At 35.2% G+C, this 17486-nt stretch overlaps 1 protein-coding gene across 1 annotated transcript in view; it reads left to right on the top strand.

The window, feature by feature from the left end:
* Positions 1-14296, top strand: part of SBF2 (SET binding factor 2) — a 257710-nt gene extending 243414 nt beyond the window's left edge. The window contains 6 exon segments of the mRNA XM_040559185.1: positions 332-565; positions 6032-6136; positions 8402-8595; positions 8939-9026; positions 11348-11479; positions 11761-14296. Of these exon segments, the coding sequence (XP_040415119.1) occupies positions 332-565; positions 6032-6136; positions 8402-8595; positions 8939-9026; positions 11348-11479; positions 11761-11859 (852 nt within the window). The 3' untranslated portion in view covers positions 11860-14296.
* Positions 14297-17486: the final 3190 nt, after the last annotated feature.

Raw genomic sequence — 17486 nt, 5'->3', positions numbered from 1 at the left:
GCTATTGAGTACCTTTTGTATCTTTAACAGGGGGGCACAAAGACTGTAAGGATAGCAAATGTGTATGCTGAATTGGAGTTCGTGGTAAGCATTTGTTTTAGTGGAAGGATAAATAGGAGCAGTGTATTCCCGAAGCTAATATTACTTTTACTTCTTGATCTGAGCCATATCCCAGGATCTTGCTGTGGAAATTATCAAACTGCAATATTACTCACTCAATGCAAAATACTGCTAAATTTTGAATAATCTAGAAAATATAGGTATTGCATTTTTCAGTCTGAAACTCAAAGACTTGCTTTTTCTCATTATAATAAAACTTTCTTTCAAATAGGCATTGAAACCAAATGTAAATATGTCCAGCCTCAAAAAGTGGGATTACTACGTAGAAGAGATTTTGGCTACAGGTCCTTCTTATGACTGGACCATGGTGACTGCAAAATGCAGTGCTTTAGAGGAAGCTGAACAAATGGATGGTTCAGTCTCTCAGACTAAGAGGAAAATAGTATGGCCATGTTACGATGATGTTAAAAAACTACAACCTGATGCCATCAGCAGCCTTTTAAATGTAAGTACATATGTTACACAGAAAAATAAGTTATTCTATATTTAGGAAATTTATATTTACTTTTTATTTATGTTATTGCCCTATGATACACTGTTATTAAAAGGATCATGATAGCTGGTCAAAACAGGTATTTAGTAAAACTGACTGTTTTTTTTTTGGGGGGGGGAGGGGGGGGTTTGATCTTGGGAAGTGATAGTTGGTCTAGGAATCTTTTTTTTTTTCTGGGGGGGACACTTCAATAGTAATTAATAACTATGGGAAAGACAATAATGGATGCATTTTTTCACTGTTTTTCTGAAACAAAAAGGCAGGTAGCATAATAGACCTCTTGATTGCCTTTTATAAGAAACGTACAAACTGTTCTTTTAATTGGTGCAAATGATGAAGCTATCTTTCTTGTCCTGTTTCTATCAATTTAAAGTATGTGTATGGTAAAGATTTCTAAAGAGATCATTAAAACAGAGTCCAACAGCTGTTGATTTAGTTGAGAGGCAAATACACAAGGATAGCACATAGCATCCTGGCTCAAATTTCTCAACAAAGATTTCTGTTATTTCTATTAGTATATTTATTTTTACTAGGACCTAACTCATACTCTTAGATGCTTCAGAATATTTTGGCACATGGAATAGATGCTTGACTTGAGTTTTTTCTTATTTGGGCTCAGGTAGGCTGCTTAGGTTTTGTTCTTTCTTCATTAGAAAATGAAAAAGGATCACATTTAACATGGTAATTGTTGTAGCTATTTAGAATGATTGAGCACCTATATTTTCTTAAATGTTTATTGTTTGATTGTGATTAACCTAAACATTAGGACCGCTAGTTATCATCTGGATTAATAGCTCAGAAAAAATGACATTCTTCATTTCCTGGAGCTATTGTTTGTAGCCACGTGCATATTCAGATATATACACCATATACCTTTTTTTTTTTTGAAAACTTTTTTTTTTTATTATTTGCAGACTTCACTTTATATTAGAGCTAGTATTATGAAGCCTAATACAGCAGTTCTTGGAAGTGGGATATGCTTTGGGTCCCTGAAATTCCTGAAATTGAAGATGATTTTTAACAAAATCGTAAGGCAGGAAGTTTCTGAATGGATTGGAATCCTTGAGGATGGACTTGCTTTTGCCAGAGAGTTAGCTCTATTCAGGAACACTCCTGGAATCTCTTTTGGTCAATTCCATCCAATCATAATTGATCAAAAAGAGGAAAAACGACCAATTTTAAAAAATAAAATAAAATTCAGCTATGAAATTCCCCTGGACTCAAAAGAGGATAGCCAGAACTGCTCAGATCTTATAACTTCACAACTGCAAACAGCCTAACAATCTCTCAGCAGGGGATCTCATATCAGGGATTCTTTCACCAAAAAAGAAAAAAAAAAAGAGAGAGAGAGCTTTTGTTTCAGGTAACTGGAGGCCAGAACTACGTTAGGAATATAGTAACAGTGTTCTGCATTTCTTCCTGGGGTAAATGTCAAACTTATCCTATCCACAACTGTGAGAAACTGCCATATAACAGGAAAATTAGCCATATTATAGCCCAAAGATATGTGGGTCAGATTTTATAGAGTTTAAATGTTATTTGTGAATTAGATTATAGTAATAAAAGATAGCAATGGAGAGGAACATTTGGAAGACTAGGAAGGGGTTGTATAAAGGTTATGAAAATACTCTCCTAAGTTTAAAAAGCAAAGTGAGCTTTCTTTTAAAACAAGTTGTTAATTTAGGGCTATTGCTGATGTAGGAGAAAGACCTCTCTTTAATCATAAATCCATTGAGAATGTATTGGTATCCAAAAATGCTTGAGCTGAGGCCATATTCAGCAATGGTAAACTATTAGGGAAGGATGATTCTTGCTTTGTTTATAATGATAAGACCTAATATAATCATTCTAAAGGTATTTTTTTAATTGAAGACAAGATAATACTCTTCAAGATGTAAATCTGGAACAAAGAAGTTATTAAGTGATTCAATTCACAGTATTCCTTGGTGCTTTTCTGAGGGGAGCAGAAGGCGTAATATTTTAGGAGTAAATGTTCTAATGTGTTTTGGTTACATAACAATCCACCTTTAACCAGACATGTGTGGTGGTTCTATAGTTTCCATAAATCTTCATTCTTATGAGTTTTAGGAAGTTAACTAATCTGAAAATTTAATTCACTTAATTCTAAATTAAGCCTTTTCAAGATTGTAGATGATAATGTGCATTTTAAAATACAAATTTTTGTGTAAAACTTCTCAGTTCATTTCCCACTGTCCTTTGGCATGAGCAAGTTGTGATACATTATAAATGATCTAACCAGTCTGAGTAATGTTCAACAAAGGGAAGTGCAAAGTCCTGCACCTTGGGAGGAACAATCCCATGCACCAGTATATCCTGGGGGGCCACCACCCAAAGAGTCGTAGTCATAGAATGGTTTGGGTCAGAGGGGACCTTAAAGACCATCCAGTTTCAACCCCCCTGCCATGGGCAGAGATACCTTCCACTAGATCAGGTTGCACAAAGCCCCATCCAGCCTTGCCTTGAACACATCCAGGGATGGGGTATCCACAACTTCTCTGGACAACCTGTTCCAGGGCCTCACCTCTGTACAGAATTTCTTCCTTATATCTAATCTAAACGTACCTTCTTTTAGTTTAAAAGCTGATCATCCCCAATTCTCTCAGCCGTTCTTCATAGGAGAGTTGCTCCAGCGCTCTGATCATCCTAGTGGCCCTTCTTCTGGACTTAATCTAGTAAGTCCAAGTCCTTCTTGTGTTGGGAGCCCCAGAACTGAACGCAGTACTCCATATGGTGTCTCAGAAGAGCAGAGTATAGGGGGAGAATCACCTCCCTAGATCTGCAGGTCTTGCTTCTTTTGATGCAACTGGAAAAACAGCTTTGCAGAAAAGGCTCTGGGGGTCCATGGTGGATGTCTAATTGCATCAATCGTATGCCTTAATCAAGGGCAATGTGCCCTTGCTGCAAAGAAGACTAATGGTATCCTGGGCTGTGTTAGGCAAAGTGTTGCCAGTCAGTCACCAGGTAATCCTTTTCTACTCAGTCCTAGTAAGGCCACACCTGAAGTACTGTGTCCACTTCTGGGCTCCTCAGTGTAAGAGAGACAGGGACATACTGGAGAGAGTCCAATGAAGGGCCGGAAAGGCACTGAAGGGACTGGAGCATCTCAGCTGGGAGGGAAGGCTGAGAGAGCTGGACTGTTCAGCCTGAAGAAGAGGAAGCCCAGGGGCTAGGGAATGATGGCTCTCAGTGTGTATAAATGCCAGTGGGGAGGGTGCAAAGAGGACGAAGCCAGTGGTGCATGGTGCCAGGACAGAGCAGTTCCATCTGAACATCAGGGAGCCCTCCTTTACTATGGGGGTGACGGAGCACCAGCACAGGTTTCCTGGAGAGGTGGTGGAGTCTCCCCCCTTGGACATATTCAAAAGCCATCTGGACAGGGTGCTGGACAGCTGGCTCGAGCTCAAGGACCAGATGACCTCCAGAGGTCCCTTCCTACCTCAACTATTCTGTGATTCTGTGAAATTTTCTTTCAAGTAAATGCAGCTATTCATACTGCACTGCACTCATGTAAGAAAAAAAAATCTGATGTTTTCTGTAGAATTTAAAACTGAAGGAGCGAGAGTAAATCTTAGTGATTTATTGTCATGTAGGTTTTTTACAGAGAGTTTATTAAGGGAGAGTTTATTCCTAACTTTTCAAGATACATATTGGAGATCGTTGAAAGTTTTTCATTTTAAATTCTGGAAGCATTACTCATTGTGGAGCCAAAAAAGAAGGAATGTGATCCAGTTGCTAAGTAACAAGTTTCAGTTATTTCCAGACTCTGCAGAGAGAGACTTGTATTTAGAATTCAAGACTGGGGCAGAAAGAGAATTATCAAATTAAAACCTGATGATCTTTTAGCACTAAGGAGTTTGTCTCCTTTTAATGCAATTGGGGTAGCCAATTATTTATATATATAAAAAGTATGTGGTAAATATATTCAGTCCTATGTATCCCCTCAGGAAACATTTTACACTCAGCATTTTAAAATAGGAACAAGTAATCTAGAGAAGCCTTTAGTCTGGCTTGTGTTCGCCATTCCTTGTTTTTGTATCTGTCAATGAAGATATTCCAAACAAAGCTATTCTAGTTTTATTTCTTGGCAGGAAGAAAGTCCCATATTCAATGTATATGTGTCTTTTCAACTAGCTTCAGTATTTTAAACTTATGGCTTGATTCTTGCTGTTCAGCCAGGTCTCTTATATTTGGCTTTACTTTCGAGTTCTCTAATTTACCTTCAGCAAGGAAGAATCTAAAAATATTTTGTTGCTGTCAGACTCTCTCCTACAGTTTTTTTTTTTTTTTTTTTTTTCAGTGTTGTGTTCCAAATTTAGTTCAGCAGTTAATTTTCTGGGCAAAATGTTTTCTTGCCTTAAAATTGTAGGCATTTTCTCTAAGTCTCAATCAGCAATGATTTCCTGTCATTGTAATATACCTATAGCAGTTGGAGAATATGATGAAAGCTACATTAATCATGTGGCATAGTGGAAATAAATAATTTCAGAGTCCTAGTGTCTCTTCTCTGAAAATAAATGTCTAGGGCTTTAGTTGGCTTTTATATAGCATGGAATTCTCTGCCCTGTGGCAATTCTTGTGCCATCATCAATTCTTAATTGGATTTGGAGTTTTTAATTTGATTTCATTAAGAATCATATTTTCATGACAGTATAGTTGTTGAAAGTAAAAATGTGAAAAGGAAGGATGGCAAGAATATGGACCAAATATCAAAGTAGTGACAAATGCATTGATGAATGTCATATTTAAGCTGGTTCGCAAGTAAACATAAACTAATGAAATTGTGTCTTTTTACTTAACTGTGCACACACTGTCTTTTTAGCAGGAAATAACCCTAATGGAGGTTATCAACATAGGTCATACTCCCAAGTTCCACAACAAGAACATGTTGTTACGGTTTGGCATCCAAATTGAATAAATCTTTCTGTTTCATTTCCTTCTTTTATTATAGCTTTGTATCACATTTTATAAACCAGCGTAAATGTTAATATTGGCAATGTGCAATGTTGGTGTCACAGCACAGAATTTGCTCTTTGTAAATATTTTTATAAAATATATCCTATCGTTATCTCTATCATGTTTCTATTATGGCAGTTGGTGCTGACTATTGTGTGTTCAAGAGAACTGGAAGAGAATTGAAAGAATAATATCTCCTTCAGCCTGTGACATTCAAGAAGAATGATATGGCTGATGCCGTACTTGGTTGCCTCAGACTCCTGAGTCTGGCTGTTACCAGTTTATAGGTCGTTTGACAGGGGTTCTTGTACTTTACTGGGCAACATGGCCTTGAAGTTCTCTGTGTAAAAATATTGACTAGAAAATTACTGTGTTCATGTAATTGTCAGGAAGTGAACAGGTAGAAGTGTTTATCCTTAAGAAAACCCTTGGTTTTTGTTTCAGGAAATAGAAAGGTTGGAAAGTAAATTAAATCAGAACCCAGAAAGATGGCAGCTTTTGTGGGAAAGGGTTAAAATGAATCTAAAGGATGACACCAGACAAGACAATGTAAGTAGCAAAAGAACTCGTCCAATAGAATAATAATTTCATTCCTGCTATATAGGTTACCTGGGACACTGACAAAATCACTGTATTTCTTGGAGTAAAATACTGCTTTTGAAAAACGAACATGTTATTCTAACCCAGGATACTGGCTCAGTGTTTCCTTCTGCATGTAGAAGAACTATTTATGCTTGGGCCGTTTATCTAATTGCTTCTCAACAGTAGATTGAGGCATACAGACAAAAAGAGCATGAGCATTTTACTAATATACAATTATATGATCTTATATTATTAAATATTCACTGTGTCTGATTCTTCAAGTACAAAAAACTCAGTTCTTTAAATTAGCCAAAAGGAAATCACATAGGTTCAGGGATGAGTGAAGATATTTCCATGTCTAAATGGAATTTTGGAATTGTTGAATCTAGTAAAGGCAGGAACTGTTCATGCTGTGTTTACAGTTCATGACTATTGTAAAATGAGTAGCTGACTCCAAAGGTACTTTCTAAGTTGAAGGCTAGCTCTTTGCTGTCTACATGCACTAGGAAGTTTGTTAGATAATGATTTTGAGGAGCCTTCTGTATAAACTTGGCATAATGTGTTACCAGCTCAAAACTGTGCCTAGCTCTTCAGCTTCACAAACTTGTTTATGTTTGCCAGCCTCCATGAAGTGGTTAGTCATCAAACTACTTTGTTATTTGTCCTTTGCTCTCAGGAAAGCAATATGCTTTATGTCTGTCATAGTCATTCAATTTGACTTTATACCCTAGATAAATCCAAGATGAAAAAAGTTTTATCCTAGCAAAGCAGGGGATTAAGATTTTTATTGAATAATTGGAAGCAGAAAAGAAAATGCAAGTATAAATATACCTGACATCAGTCTTCTGTCCTGGTTGTTATTTAAGGATTCTCAGATAAATGCAATAGCTATGGGTCAGCCCCAAAGAACTCCATCTCTAGGATGTTGTTCTGAAGATTAAGGCCAAGTTCAGGCTACATCTTCCTCCAGGTTATTGAGGTTCTACTAAAGTGATTTGGATCTATAAGTAGCTCTTGGAAACAGCATCTTTTTTCTTTCTTACTAGTGAATTTAAGGGAAATTATTGTATCCAAATGTCTGATGTTCTAGATGCTTTTGATAAAGCAAGAGAAACATTGTTCAAGCTTATGTCACTGGAATATACAAGACTTTTCTGAAATATTGATTTATCACACAATGTGAATGCTTCTGCTTAAGAAATGCAGTGAATTGCCATCTCTCTGACTCTTCTTTTTGGAGGCAGCACTGACTTGTGTTATGAAGGTGTTTTTTTTTTTTACCTCATGATAACTCACAACTTAGACATTGTACCAAGTTTTACTTGTATAATATTGAGAAAATCTCAAAATACAAGACAGCTCAATTTCTACAAAGGTCAGAGTGACAAAAAAATATTACTGAGCAAGGTGGTATGTATCTCCCCCATCCATTTGTCACTTTAAAGGTTTGGCCTGTCACAGTGAAGAATGATTTTGTGTTCTGTGTGTTGCTACACACATTTCACATTTAGCAAATAGTAAACTGTAGATCAAGCCATAAAATTCTGTTGTGGATCTGCTGAATATTTATAATAATAAAGTTGGTTAAGCATTTTACCTCCTCACAAAAAATCCAAGTTCTGTTGCTGTTCAAATACCTGCATGTTTGTTTTAGCAAATTCTTGACAAGTATCTAAGTAACTTACCAAGGTGCTTGCACTTATCATCAAAGTACTAGTAAAATTAACGCTGAAAAATCAGTCAGAATGTCCACGGATGCATGCAAAGCTGAAGTCTGAAATAGCGCAATTATGCCAGAATTAAATTTGATGAAATACTCTCTTAAAGAGTGCACTTCAGTTAATGTTATATATCTGTCTGTACTCTTAAGACTCCTCTTGCACAGTGTAGTATGAATGACTGCAGTGAATATATGCTAGGTTCTGATTAATCAGGGCTAACAACTAGAAAGGTGTGTAAAAATAAAATTATTAATAAAACTTTACTTCAAGTTTAGTATAGTAATAGACTAGCTACAGTTCTTTGCTATTCAGGTTTTTGAAGTGCAAATTATTAACCACATAGATTACCAGAAAGAGTTGTGGGTTGCTATTTTTATTAGAAAGAACTTTATGGTTTGTTCTTCTGCTGCAATACGTTTCTAATGTTTTAGTTCAGCAAGCAGTCACATTTCCCAGTTGTAAACTTGTCTAGATCATTTAACCTTTTTTCTTTCATTTTATTCTTTCTTAGCTTCGGCGACATCCTTCTGGCTCCTCAGGGATGATGTCAGTTAATCTACATTCCTATCAGAAGAGGTCTTTGTTGGAAATACCTGACAATGGGCTGGGTGAGGAACAGAGTGCAAGCATCTCTCCCTCCAATGGAGTAGATAGAAGAGCAACTACACTATACAATCATTTCACATCAAAGAATGATGAAAATAGGTAAACGGAATAATCAGAGAGTATTTATGAACCTTGTATTAGAATGGTAAAGGTATCAGCCTTTGGGAAGAAAAAAAATAAATTTTCATATACAGATTTCTCAGTCTTCCTCTTTATATGCCAAGCAAAGCGTAGCTGCATATTTAACACATCCAAAATACTGAAACAGTTAGTGTTTACCAGCATATCACAGTTACCAATACCTAAACTAGTCTATAGTTTAAAACTGTTGTTTTACTACAGTAAAAGAAGTGTTTGAATATCTTTTAGTCATGTTAGGCTTTATATATCACCACCATACACGTTATGGAATTGTGTCATTTCTATTTTCTGTATCTTCCAGATCTTTTGAAGGTACGCTATATAAAAGAGGAGCTTTGCTGAAAGGTTGGAAGCCTCGCTGGTTTGTGCTCGATGTGACAAAACACCAGGTAAAGCCTTTTCAGTTAATGGATTTTTTATGACTAGTTTGCTCCAACTTTATTTAGTGAGTTTGTATAGGTTAATTTTACAAGTAATAATTATTTTCAGAAGCAATGTGTGTATTACATTGAATATACCATAAGTCTATGTGTGTCCTGTGTGGCTGATAAATAGGCTGATAAATATTCTGAATGGACAGAGCTTGGGGAGGTGGAGTTTTTTTGTTTGTTTTTTAAACAGTGATAACTATTTAACATATAATCATAAAAAGACTTCCTGGATAGGAAGGCATGCATCATTATTAGTGCCCAAACACTTTTTGCCTGCTTTATAGCTGAAGAAGAAAAGTCTGGTAGTGCCTCAGGACATTTTCTGGACATAGTGTTACAGAAGCAATAAAAGCAATTTTTAGAGCACTTTTAACTCTAGCAAGCCATTACTCAATTAAGTGTTCAGCATAATCTGGCCTTTAGTTACCAAAAGAACCAAAAATTCTCTGAAATGGAGAGTTAAAAATGTTAGAAGATAATTTCTTGAGTGCAGTTGTGATGCTGAGAGCTAATATGATAGAAAGTTTCATTCAGGCATTCTTGTTAAAACCATAGTAGGTACCGCATGCTCACGAAGCGTGCATTTTACATCCTCTTTCTTCCTCAAGTACTTTTTCATGAGCATTTTTCTTTGCAGATGAAAGGACATTATATACTCTGGAAAACTATAAAATTAATTGCTTTAGTAGAAAAATCCATTTGCCTCACTTGGTACGTTCAGTGATTTTCCAGAATTGGTATGACAGTATTTTCAAAGCTAGAGAATAGGATCACCTATCTCTCTGAGATCAGTTTGAATTTCGTAAACTACTTAAAGTGAGTTAGAATTACACCCCAGAATTTTCTCTCTAGAAGTCCTCAAATGCCAAGTTCCTGATTGAACAATAATTCGGGGTATACAGGAGTATCTTAGATTAGTCTTAGTGAGGTAAATTTAATAGCAAAATTATTCAAAAATATTCTGACAAATCATTGTACAGCAAGGAGCACTAAAAACAGGACACCTGTTAAACTGAACATTTTACCCAATTTACCAAATATGCCAGAATTCAGCAGTGGAAATTTGTGATGTCATTAATTAACATTGGTTGATTGAGAAGTAACCTGAATTGAGTCAAATGTTCCACACAGTGTGGGTTGTTTAAATAACCTCTGAGACTTGTGCAAGCTTTTTGTTTAAAATATGTGTATAAAAAAATGTATTGTAATTGACACATGTCAAAAAATATGCAATATAAAGAAGTCATTTTTTAAGATTCTAATTAAAGATCTCTGGATTAGTGTGGTAATATGCTAACAAATGTGCTTGTTATAGTTATTCTATAGTTATTCTTCCTGATACACAGGTGAAAAGACTCATTTTGCAGAAAAAAACATTACTTCTAAATTTTTTGTATAACCAAATATCCTCCTAATATCGCAGATGTGCAGAAGTAAGAGTAATCTGCAGTATGCAGCAGATACTGGCGATTGTTGTTGGAGCTTGCTGTGAGGGTTTGCTTTACTATTATGCGCTGGTTTATGGCATTTTTTTTTTTAAGCAGATACCAGATTTTATCATCTGAAACTATTTGCATATCAAAGCTCAGTTTATGGAGTGGTTAACATTCATATCAAAGTATCTTTGAAAGGGAAAGAAAAAAAAAAAAGCAAGCTTCATTCAACCACTAAGTGCAGTATAGGAAAATGTGAGTTTTCTATGTAGTTTATAATTATCTAAAATCATACTTAAATTTTTGCTGATCACTTTAAATTCTTGAAATACAGAGAATATGTGTTTTGTTAACTCTTTGGTGGAGTAACGTTCTTGCGTTAGCTTCATTGTAATGAACAGGGAAGAGATGGTTCCTGTTAGAAAAACTGATAAGGAATGCAGACTCCTAAAGACTAAGTTCTGCTGTCATCCTTCATGCATCCTCTGCCCAGAAGCAATGCTTGACCATTTGAAGCTTTTCTGCTCCAAAATTCTCGTGACAAAATGCTCCTCCCTCAGTTCAGTTCTGCACAGGAGTGGATGATGGAGATGTTGCCATTACCCAGAGAAGTCAAATACAGGACTGACCAGTTAAGGGCTATTGCCAGTCCTACCAGTTTGTATATACCAGACCTATGGTTTTATCTTAGAAATTGCCCATGTCTGATGTCTTCAGGTCTTAATAATGTTTTCCCTCCCATTCTCACCCCCAAGCCTTCAAGCTGTATCCAGGAAAAGTGAAGAAAAAGTAAAAGGTCCATTTAATAGCATATTTGGATTTATTTTTATTTCTCATGTCGTCTAGTTACGATACTATGACTCTGGTGAAGATACAAGCTGTAAAGGACACATAGACCTTGCGGAAGTAGAAACAGTGATTCCTGCTTCTCCAACTATTGGAGCCCCGAAACATGCAAGTGAAAAAGCATTTTTTGATGTAAGTATAACTAGTCTTGATCCTTATCTGAAACTCTTCTTGGTGTGTTTAACTTACTACTTTCATTTCTGCTGGAAGGTGTGAGCTAGGAGGGAGCTGTCATGCCAACTCACAACAAAAAGTTTTTACACAGCTAACTGGCCCTCATTCTCAATAGCAGAAAATAAAAAAGTGGTACATTCAGACCCATTTTTTAAGTTATTACAGTTTAAAGTAAAATTTGCAAGTTTCTTTTTCTGTTTTGCATTTTGACTTTTCGTGTTCTTATTTTTCCTTTGCAGTTGAAGACAAACAAACGTGTGTATAATTTTTGTGCCCAGGATGCACAGAGTGCTCAACAATGGATGGATAGGATCCAGAGCTGCATTTCAGATGCTTAGAAACGTATAACATTCCATAATCAAGACATGGTTTAAGCACCTCTTTTTGTAAGAAGATATGTTCTGAAATGTTGTTGATGGACAATGAGCCTTTCTTACATTTCAGCCACAAACATTCTTAATATGCTGAAGTTCCTATTCTGTTCAATAATGATAACCGCTTATTGCTCTTTTTTTTTTTTCTCTCTCTGCAGGGAGGACTTTGAAAAATAATAATCCATGTATCCTTAATTTCCACTTTCTTCAGTACAATTCCTAGCTATAAAAGTGAGCCATATTTGCATTTTCTAATCCCAGTTTTCTCATTTCAGAGTTACTCTGATAGGAAACCTGTCCAAAGTAGATTGCAGAAAGTTTCCCTCCAGCAGAAAGTCTGTTTTCACCTTATTTATATATTTAAACAGAAAGTTCTTACTTCCAAGCTAGTCATTAATGAGGGAACATGTCTACAATTCCTAAAAATAAATAATCAAACAAAGCTTATAAGTCCAGTGACATATATATCAGATTGCCAATGTTTAGACAGTTGATATTTTTTTAAGACCAAAAAGTGAAATTGCCTGATAACAGATTTTCAAGTGTCTTCTCAGCATGCAGGCCAGTCTCTAATCTTGTGCTCTACAGAGTGCTTCAGCAATGTTGTTACGGTATTTCAGGTTCTAGGGATTATTTGAAGATCATAGCACTTTCTTTTTTAGATTCTGTTTGCTATTATGATGGAATAAATGAGAGGAAACTGGCTGACTCTGTCCAGGAGAAACAGAAAACAACAAACTAGGAATTCAGTAGATCTCTTAAGTGTGAGTTGTATATGTTAATTTATACGCTGTTCTGCTCACTGTAAAATAAAAAAAAATAACAAACATGATGATGCACTAAACAGTGAAGCAAGCACTTGCACTGAAATCTTTAAAATACTCACATTTTGAATGACAGAGGTAAGTTATTTATAGCAGAACAATACTAGCTAGTTAACAACATTTACAGATATTAAATATGTACATAATCGGGTTTGATGTGTTGTGATTTGATACTTTTAAAACATTTTTTGCACATAAATTGTAAGACTTTATAGATTTTTACATTTGATAAAATTGTGTTTGTTCAGCTTAAAATCTTGGAGAAATGTTTTTAATAACCCCAAATTATTAGAAATTTTACAGTCTACAAATAGTGATGATATAGAGTAGAATCTTTAGGTAATTGTTTTTATTTTGAAATGTTAATATGTTGAATAGCACACTAATATTACAAAAGGTTTGTATATATGATTCAGTATTTTCTCATTTTTTCAGACATTCTGCTTATAATTTAATATCAGCCTAACCAAACTGACTCTACGTAATAAGATTTTTCAGTTATTAAATTGTTGTTTTTTTTATAACTAATGTATTTTGTCAGAAATTAATATAAATTTCTCACTTCACATACACAATAGGAAATGCAGCTGTTTTTAATGCATTTGCAATTTCAAAACAAGAAAATGAAGGATTTTTCTAGCATTTTTCAATTGACAAATTTCCACCTGTGACAATGGTGTTTGCACATTTGTATGTTACTTTGTATATGAAGTACTTTTATATGTACTTTGTAAAATACTGGTCCCGCTCTTAGGTTATATAAAAATTTACATACCACCTCTTATTTTGTAACTAGTTCATTTTAACTCTTGTATGTTATGTGATATATGTATGCTAACCATCTTGTAATAAATACACTTCTTTAGTAAAACCCTTCCTTTTACTGTAAAAATGAACTAAGCAAGACCCACATGTTGAAATATTTCCACAGACACAAGACAAATCCTTACTTACTCTGTATTAAGAATAGTGTGGTCTTTTGTGTCCGTGTATACACCCTTACATAAAAGTTGCATGTGAGCATCCTTAACTCAAATACTTCTTAGCAGTAGCACTGAAGAAATCAGAGTTTAAAGCAAAGTTACCATTCTAACAAGTCTCAATGTATGGCCTTTACTAAAAAGGCTAAATACGTAATGTTCATACTAAGTTTTTGAATAATTATGTTAAATATAACAAAAAACAAAAAAATCCTATATGGTATCACAACATGGAACAGCCACATTCTTTCTCCCTTAAACGTATCTTGCTCATTTATCTCATCTTATGCATGTGATCTAGTTCATAAGAAATATAAGAAATGACAAGATCTTTCATGAGAATGTGCGTCTAAATTGAATTCCTGAGTGTAGTGTGAGATAGCAGAGTTACAATGGAAAGGGAATGTGTGATGGAGGTAGGGGACCTGTGACAATTCTTAGATGCTGTGGTGCTTAGATGATAAGGTTTTCATATTGAGCTTGGAATGAAAGCTAATGTTGCCTTAAATGTTGATCTCAATTTTTAGTGTCTGTATTGATGGAAAATTGACTTGAGCAACTTAACTTAAAAATATCCAAATAAAAGCTGAAACAAGATATATGATATTTGTGTTGTTTATGTAAGGAATATACAAAGGAATGGTAGACATAGGCTCTTGGTGTGAAAACAGAGTTGGTAGTGTCCCTGATAGTCTCTTCTATGCAAACTAAAGATTCAAACAGAGACTTAGAGAAAATATGGATAAGTCAGAGTAGCATAAGCTACACGGTTTGTCAGCCTGTTTGAGATGTGGCAACAGAAGTAGATAAATAGGAGCAGAAAATTTGTTTGGTAAAAATTGTATGTGGAAGGGGATCCATTATCATATTCTGTGAAAAAATTCTAGGAAAAATCCATCCAGGAGTTGGGGATAAGGTAAACATGTGCTTCCTCTGTTGTGTCATATCACTATTTCCATACTGTATATCATAAGATTCCTACCATAGAAAAGACAGTATATTATCAGGGGCTTTACATAAGGGAAGAAGATTTCTTGCCTTTCTGTGTTGTGAGTGCATTTTGTAGGTGATGGGATGAACTGAGTTTAAGTTTTGAAGAGTTGTTACAGACATACTATATTAGCAATTTCTCCTTACACATAAGTATTTTCTATTTAAGTCTTTACTTTTTATGGAACTTTAGAATTAGTATACTAAATAATATATAGTGTGCCACATGTGTGGGTCACAGGTTATGTAAAAACATACAAACAGCTAGCAGACCCAGGAACAAATGTTCAAAATTTTGTATCACATCCCACACACATTATTTGTATCTGATACTTTGTGAACTGCAGACATAACAGAAATGTTGTGATCTTGTCCAAATACTGTAATTTTGCTTTTTCATCCTGTAATATTCTTGGAGTATGCCTAAGTGGCTGCACCACATTTCTCATTTTTCATATTTGTGATCATCCAAATACTTTGTCTGTTCATGATTATCCTGTGGTTGCTTTGGGGAGTCAGAAAACTGAAATGAATCCACCGGTTCCCCATTTATGCTGAAGTTCATGCTAAGTATCACTGTTGCACCTATTTTCTGATTTTTTGTCTGCATTATATCAGTTCCTTGCCAGATTTTGGCTACTGTGCAAGCCAAGGGCAGTGTTAGCATTCACATTTTCATTTAGAAAATTTTTTTCTTTTTTCACATGCAGCAACTTTTTCTTAATTGACTGTCAAATAGGGATGCTCCAAATTCGCTGTCGTTTCCTGTCTTTGCTTACTCTTCCAGCTTGACTCTTAAAGGGATGGATTAGTAATATGAAGAACGCTGATAGGAATTGTTTTTGTGAGTTTTTTTGCACAGTACAAAGCCTCTGAAGACTGATTTTACCTATTGTTATTCTGCAGTAAACCTTTTTGGTTTAAGCTGATAGGACTTTTCACCCAGAGGGACTCTTCAGTTCTTTATTTTTAGTCCTCTACCCTTTAAGATTGTCTGTAAGAGCAAATCAGTTAAGTGTAATGGACTATGCCTACCATCTTTATCCACAATCACACTCCAGTAATTAAAACTCAGATACTGTTAGAAGGGTTAGAAAGATTCCTTTCTTAGCTCTGATAGGGAAGTTTCTCCTTCATCACATGTGGCAGAAACCAAGACTGCCTGTGCAAAGTTGAAGGGACTGAACACTGATGTCATTTCTGGTTTAGCAGAAAACTATAAAATAAACACAGCATTTAATGTGTTGAGAGTGGCATAATGCTCACCAGAGTCATCCCTGAGAAGATGAAGTCTTTCTTAAACTGAGATACTTGGTTTCATATGTGGACTCCATTTGCTTCTTCTAGAAAGTTCTCAAAATCTAAAGTCGGAACAGAAGGTAAAACCTGAAAAGTAGGCTAACGTTTTGCTGTTGTTGTTGTTTATACCTTGATCTCTATGCAGACCCTACAAACCAGGAGATGTGCTGTTGGCAGCTGAATTAAAATTCCAGATCACTAGTCACACCTAGCTAAAATACTGTCCCGTTTATTTATTTTTTTCATGCTGGTATGATCTGATTGTTCTCTGCTTCTATAAAATACTGCTTGTTATCAACATCCAGAGTGAAATTACACTGTGTCCAGTTTCAGTTCGCACCATCTAATCCAAGATTCTCTTCAAATTTTGCACATACGTGAGCAGGAAATGCTAGTAGTGCTAGTGAGTTCAAAATGATATTCACGTTCAATATCGCTAGTAAGTTCAAAATGATAACTCATAAATTTGTGGATAAGTATATGAATTAAGTTCAATATAGTAGGTGATAGTACAAATAAAATCACTCTCATGTTTAAATATTTATAGGTTTGTCTTCTTTTTATGTTGGCGTGTTTTTGTGCCACTGCAATGGTTAAAACTTGGGGTTTTATTTCTGCTGTGCTCAGATTATCACTTGCAAACATTTTAACTGAAGGAAATGCTTATACTAACTTCTTTTTTGTATCAAAAATACTTATTTAGTATAAAGCATTCAAATCTTTGTAGTATTTTATGCATGCAAATGATTTAGGACTGGAATTTTGAAGAAAAATGTTGGAGGGTTCGCAACACAATTATCATTGAATACGGATGAAGTTGGACAGCCTGTTTTACTGATATGCCTGTAAGATGTTATTCTTTATGATACCCCTTTTATGTTTTCAGGTTTTTTAAGGTTTTTATTTAGAATATCCATCTCGCTGCTAGTGTACCCTGGATTAGTCTTTGTAGCTCTTTGTAGTCTTTGTAACTGCTTTTAAATTAAGTGAAATTAAGTTCAAAAGTCTTTTCTGCTTTCCTTACTTTGTTCAAAATAAATTATTTCCTCCTTCTTTAGAACTGTATTCTAGCAAAAAAAAAAGGTCAAAATTATCTTGGCTTCTTCCACTTCAGGCTCCTGACTCAAAGGAAAGTTTGCAGTCAGTCTCATTCTCTGGTATGACTGTGTAGCAATGCCTGAAAACCTGGAAAATATCCCATCAAGTGATAATGAACCAGAGCCAGGAACAAATTGAGGAGTTAGTTATGGTATGTAAAATCATGTCATTGACCACTATTATGTATTTTATATATTTTAACAGTGTCAAGACAGGTTGAAGGTCATACTACAATCTCTAAAAGTATCACTGTGTTGCTACAGCAGACACTGCAGCAAAAACAGACAATTGTTTTTAAACATAAAATATCTAAGATTTGTATCCTCTTTTTCCTGCAGAATTATTCTCCTAAGACTTTGTCTCCGTAATGATGACACAAATCTCTATATAGAAAACACTT

Source organism: Cygnus olor, chromosome 5, assembly GCF_009769625.2.
Source record: "Cygnus olor isolate bCygOlo1 chromosome 5, bCygOlo1.pri.v2, whole genome shotgun sequence".
Classification (NCBI taxonomy): Eukaryota; Metazoa; Chordata; class Aves; order Anseriformes; family Anatidae; genus Cygnus; species Cygnus olor.
The sequence above is the reverse complement of the archived record's forward strand: the minus strand, read 5'-3'. Positions and strand labels throughout refer to the sequence as shown.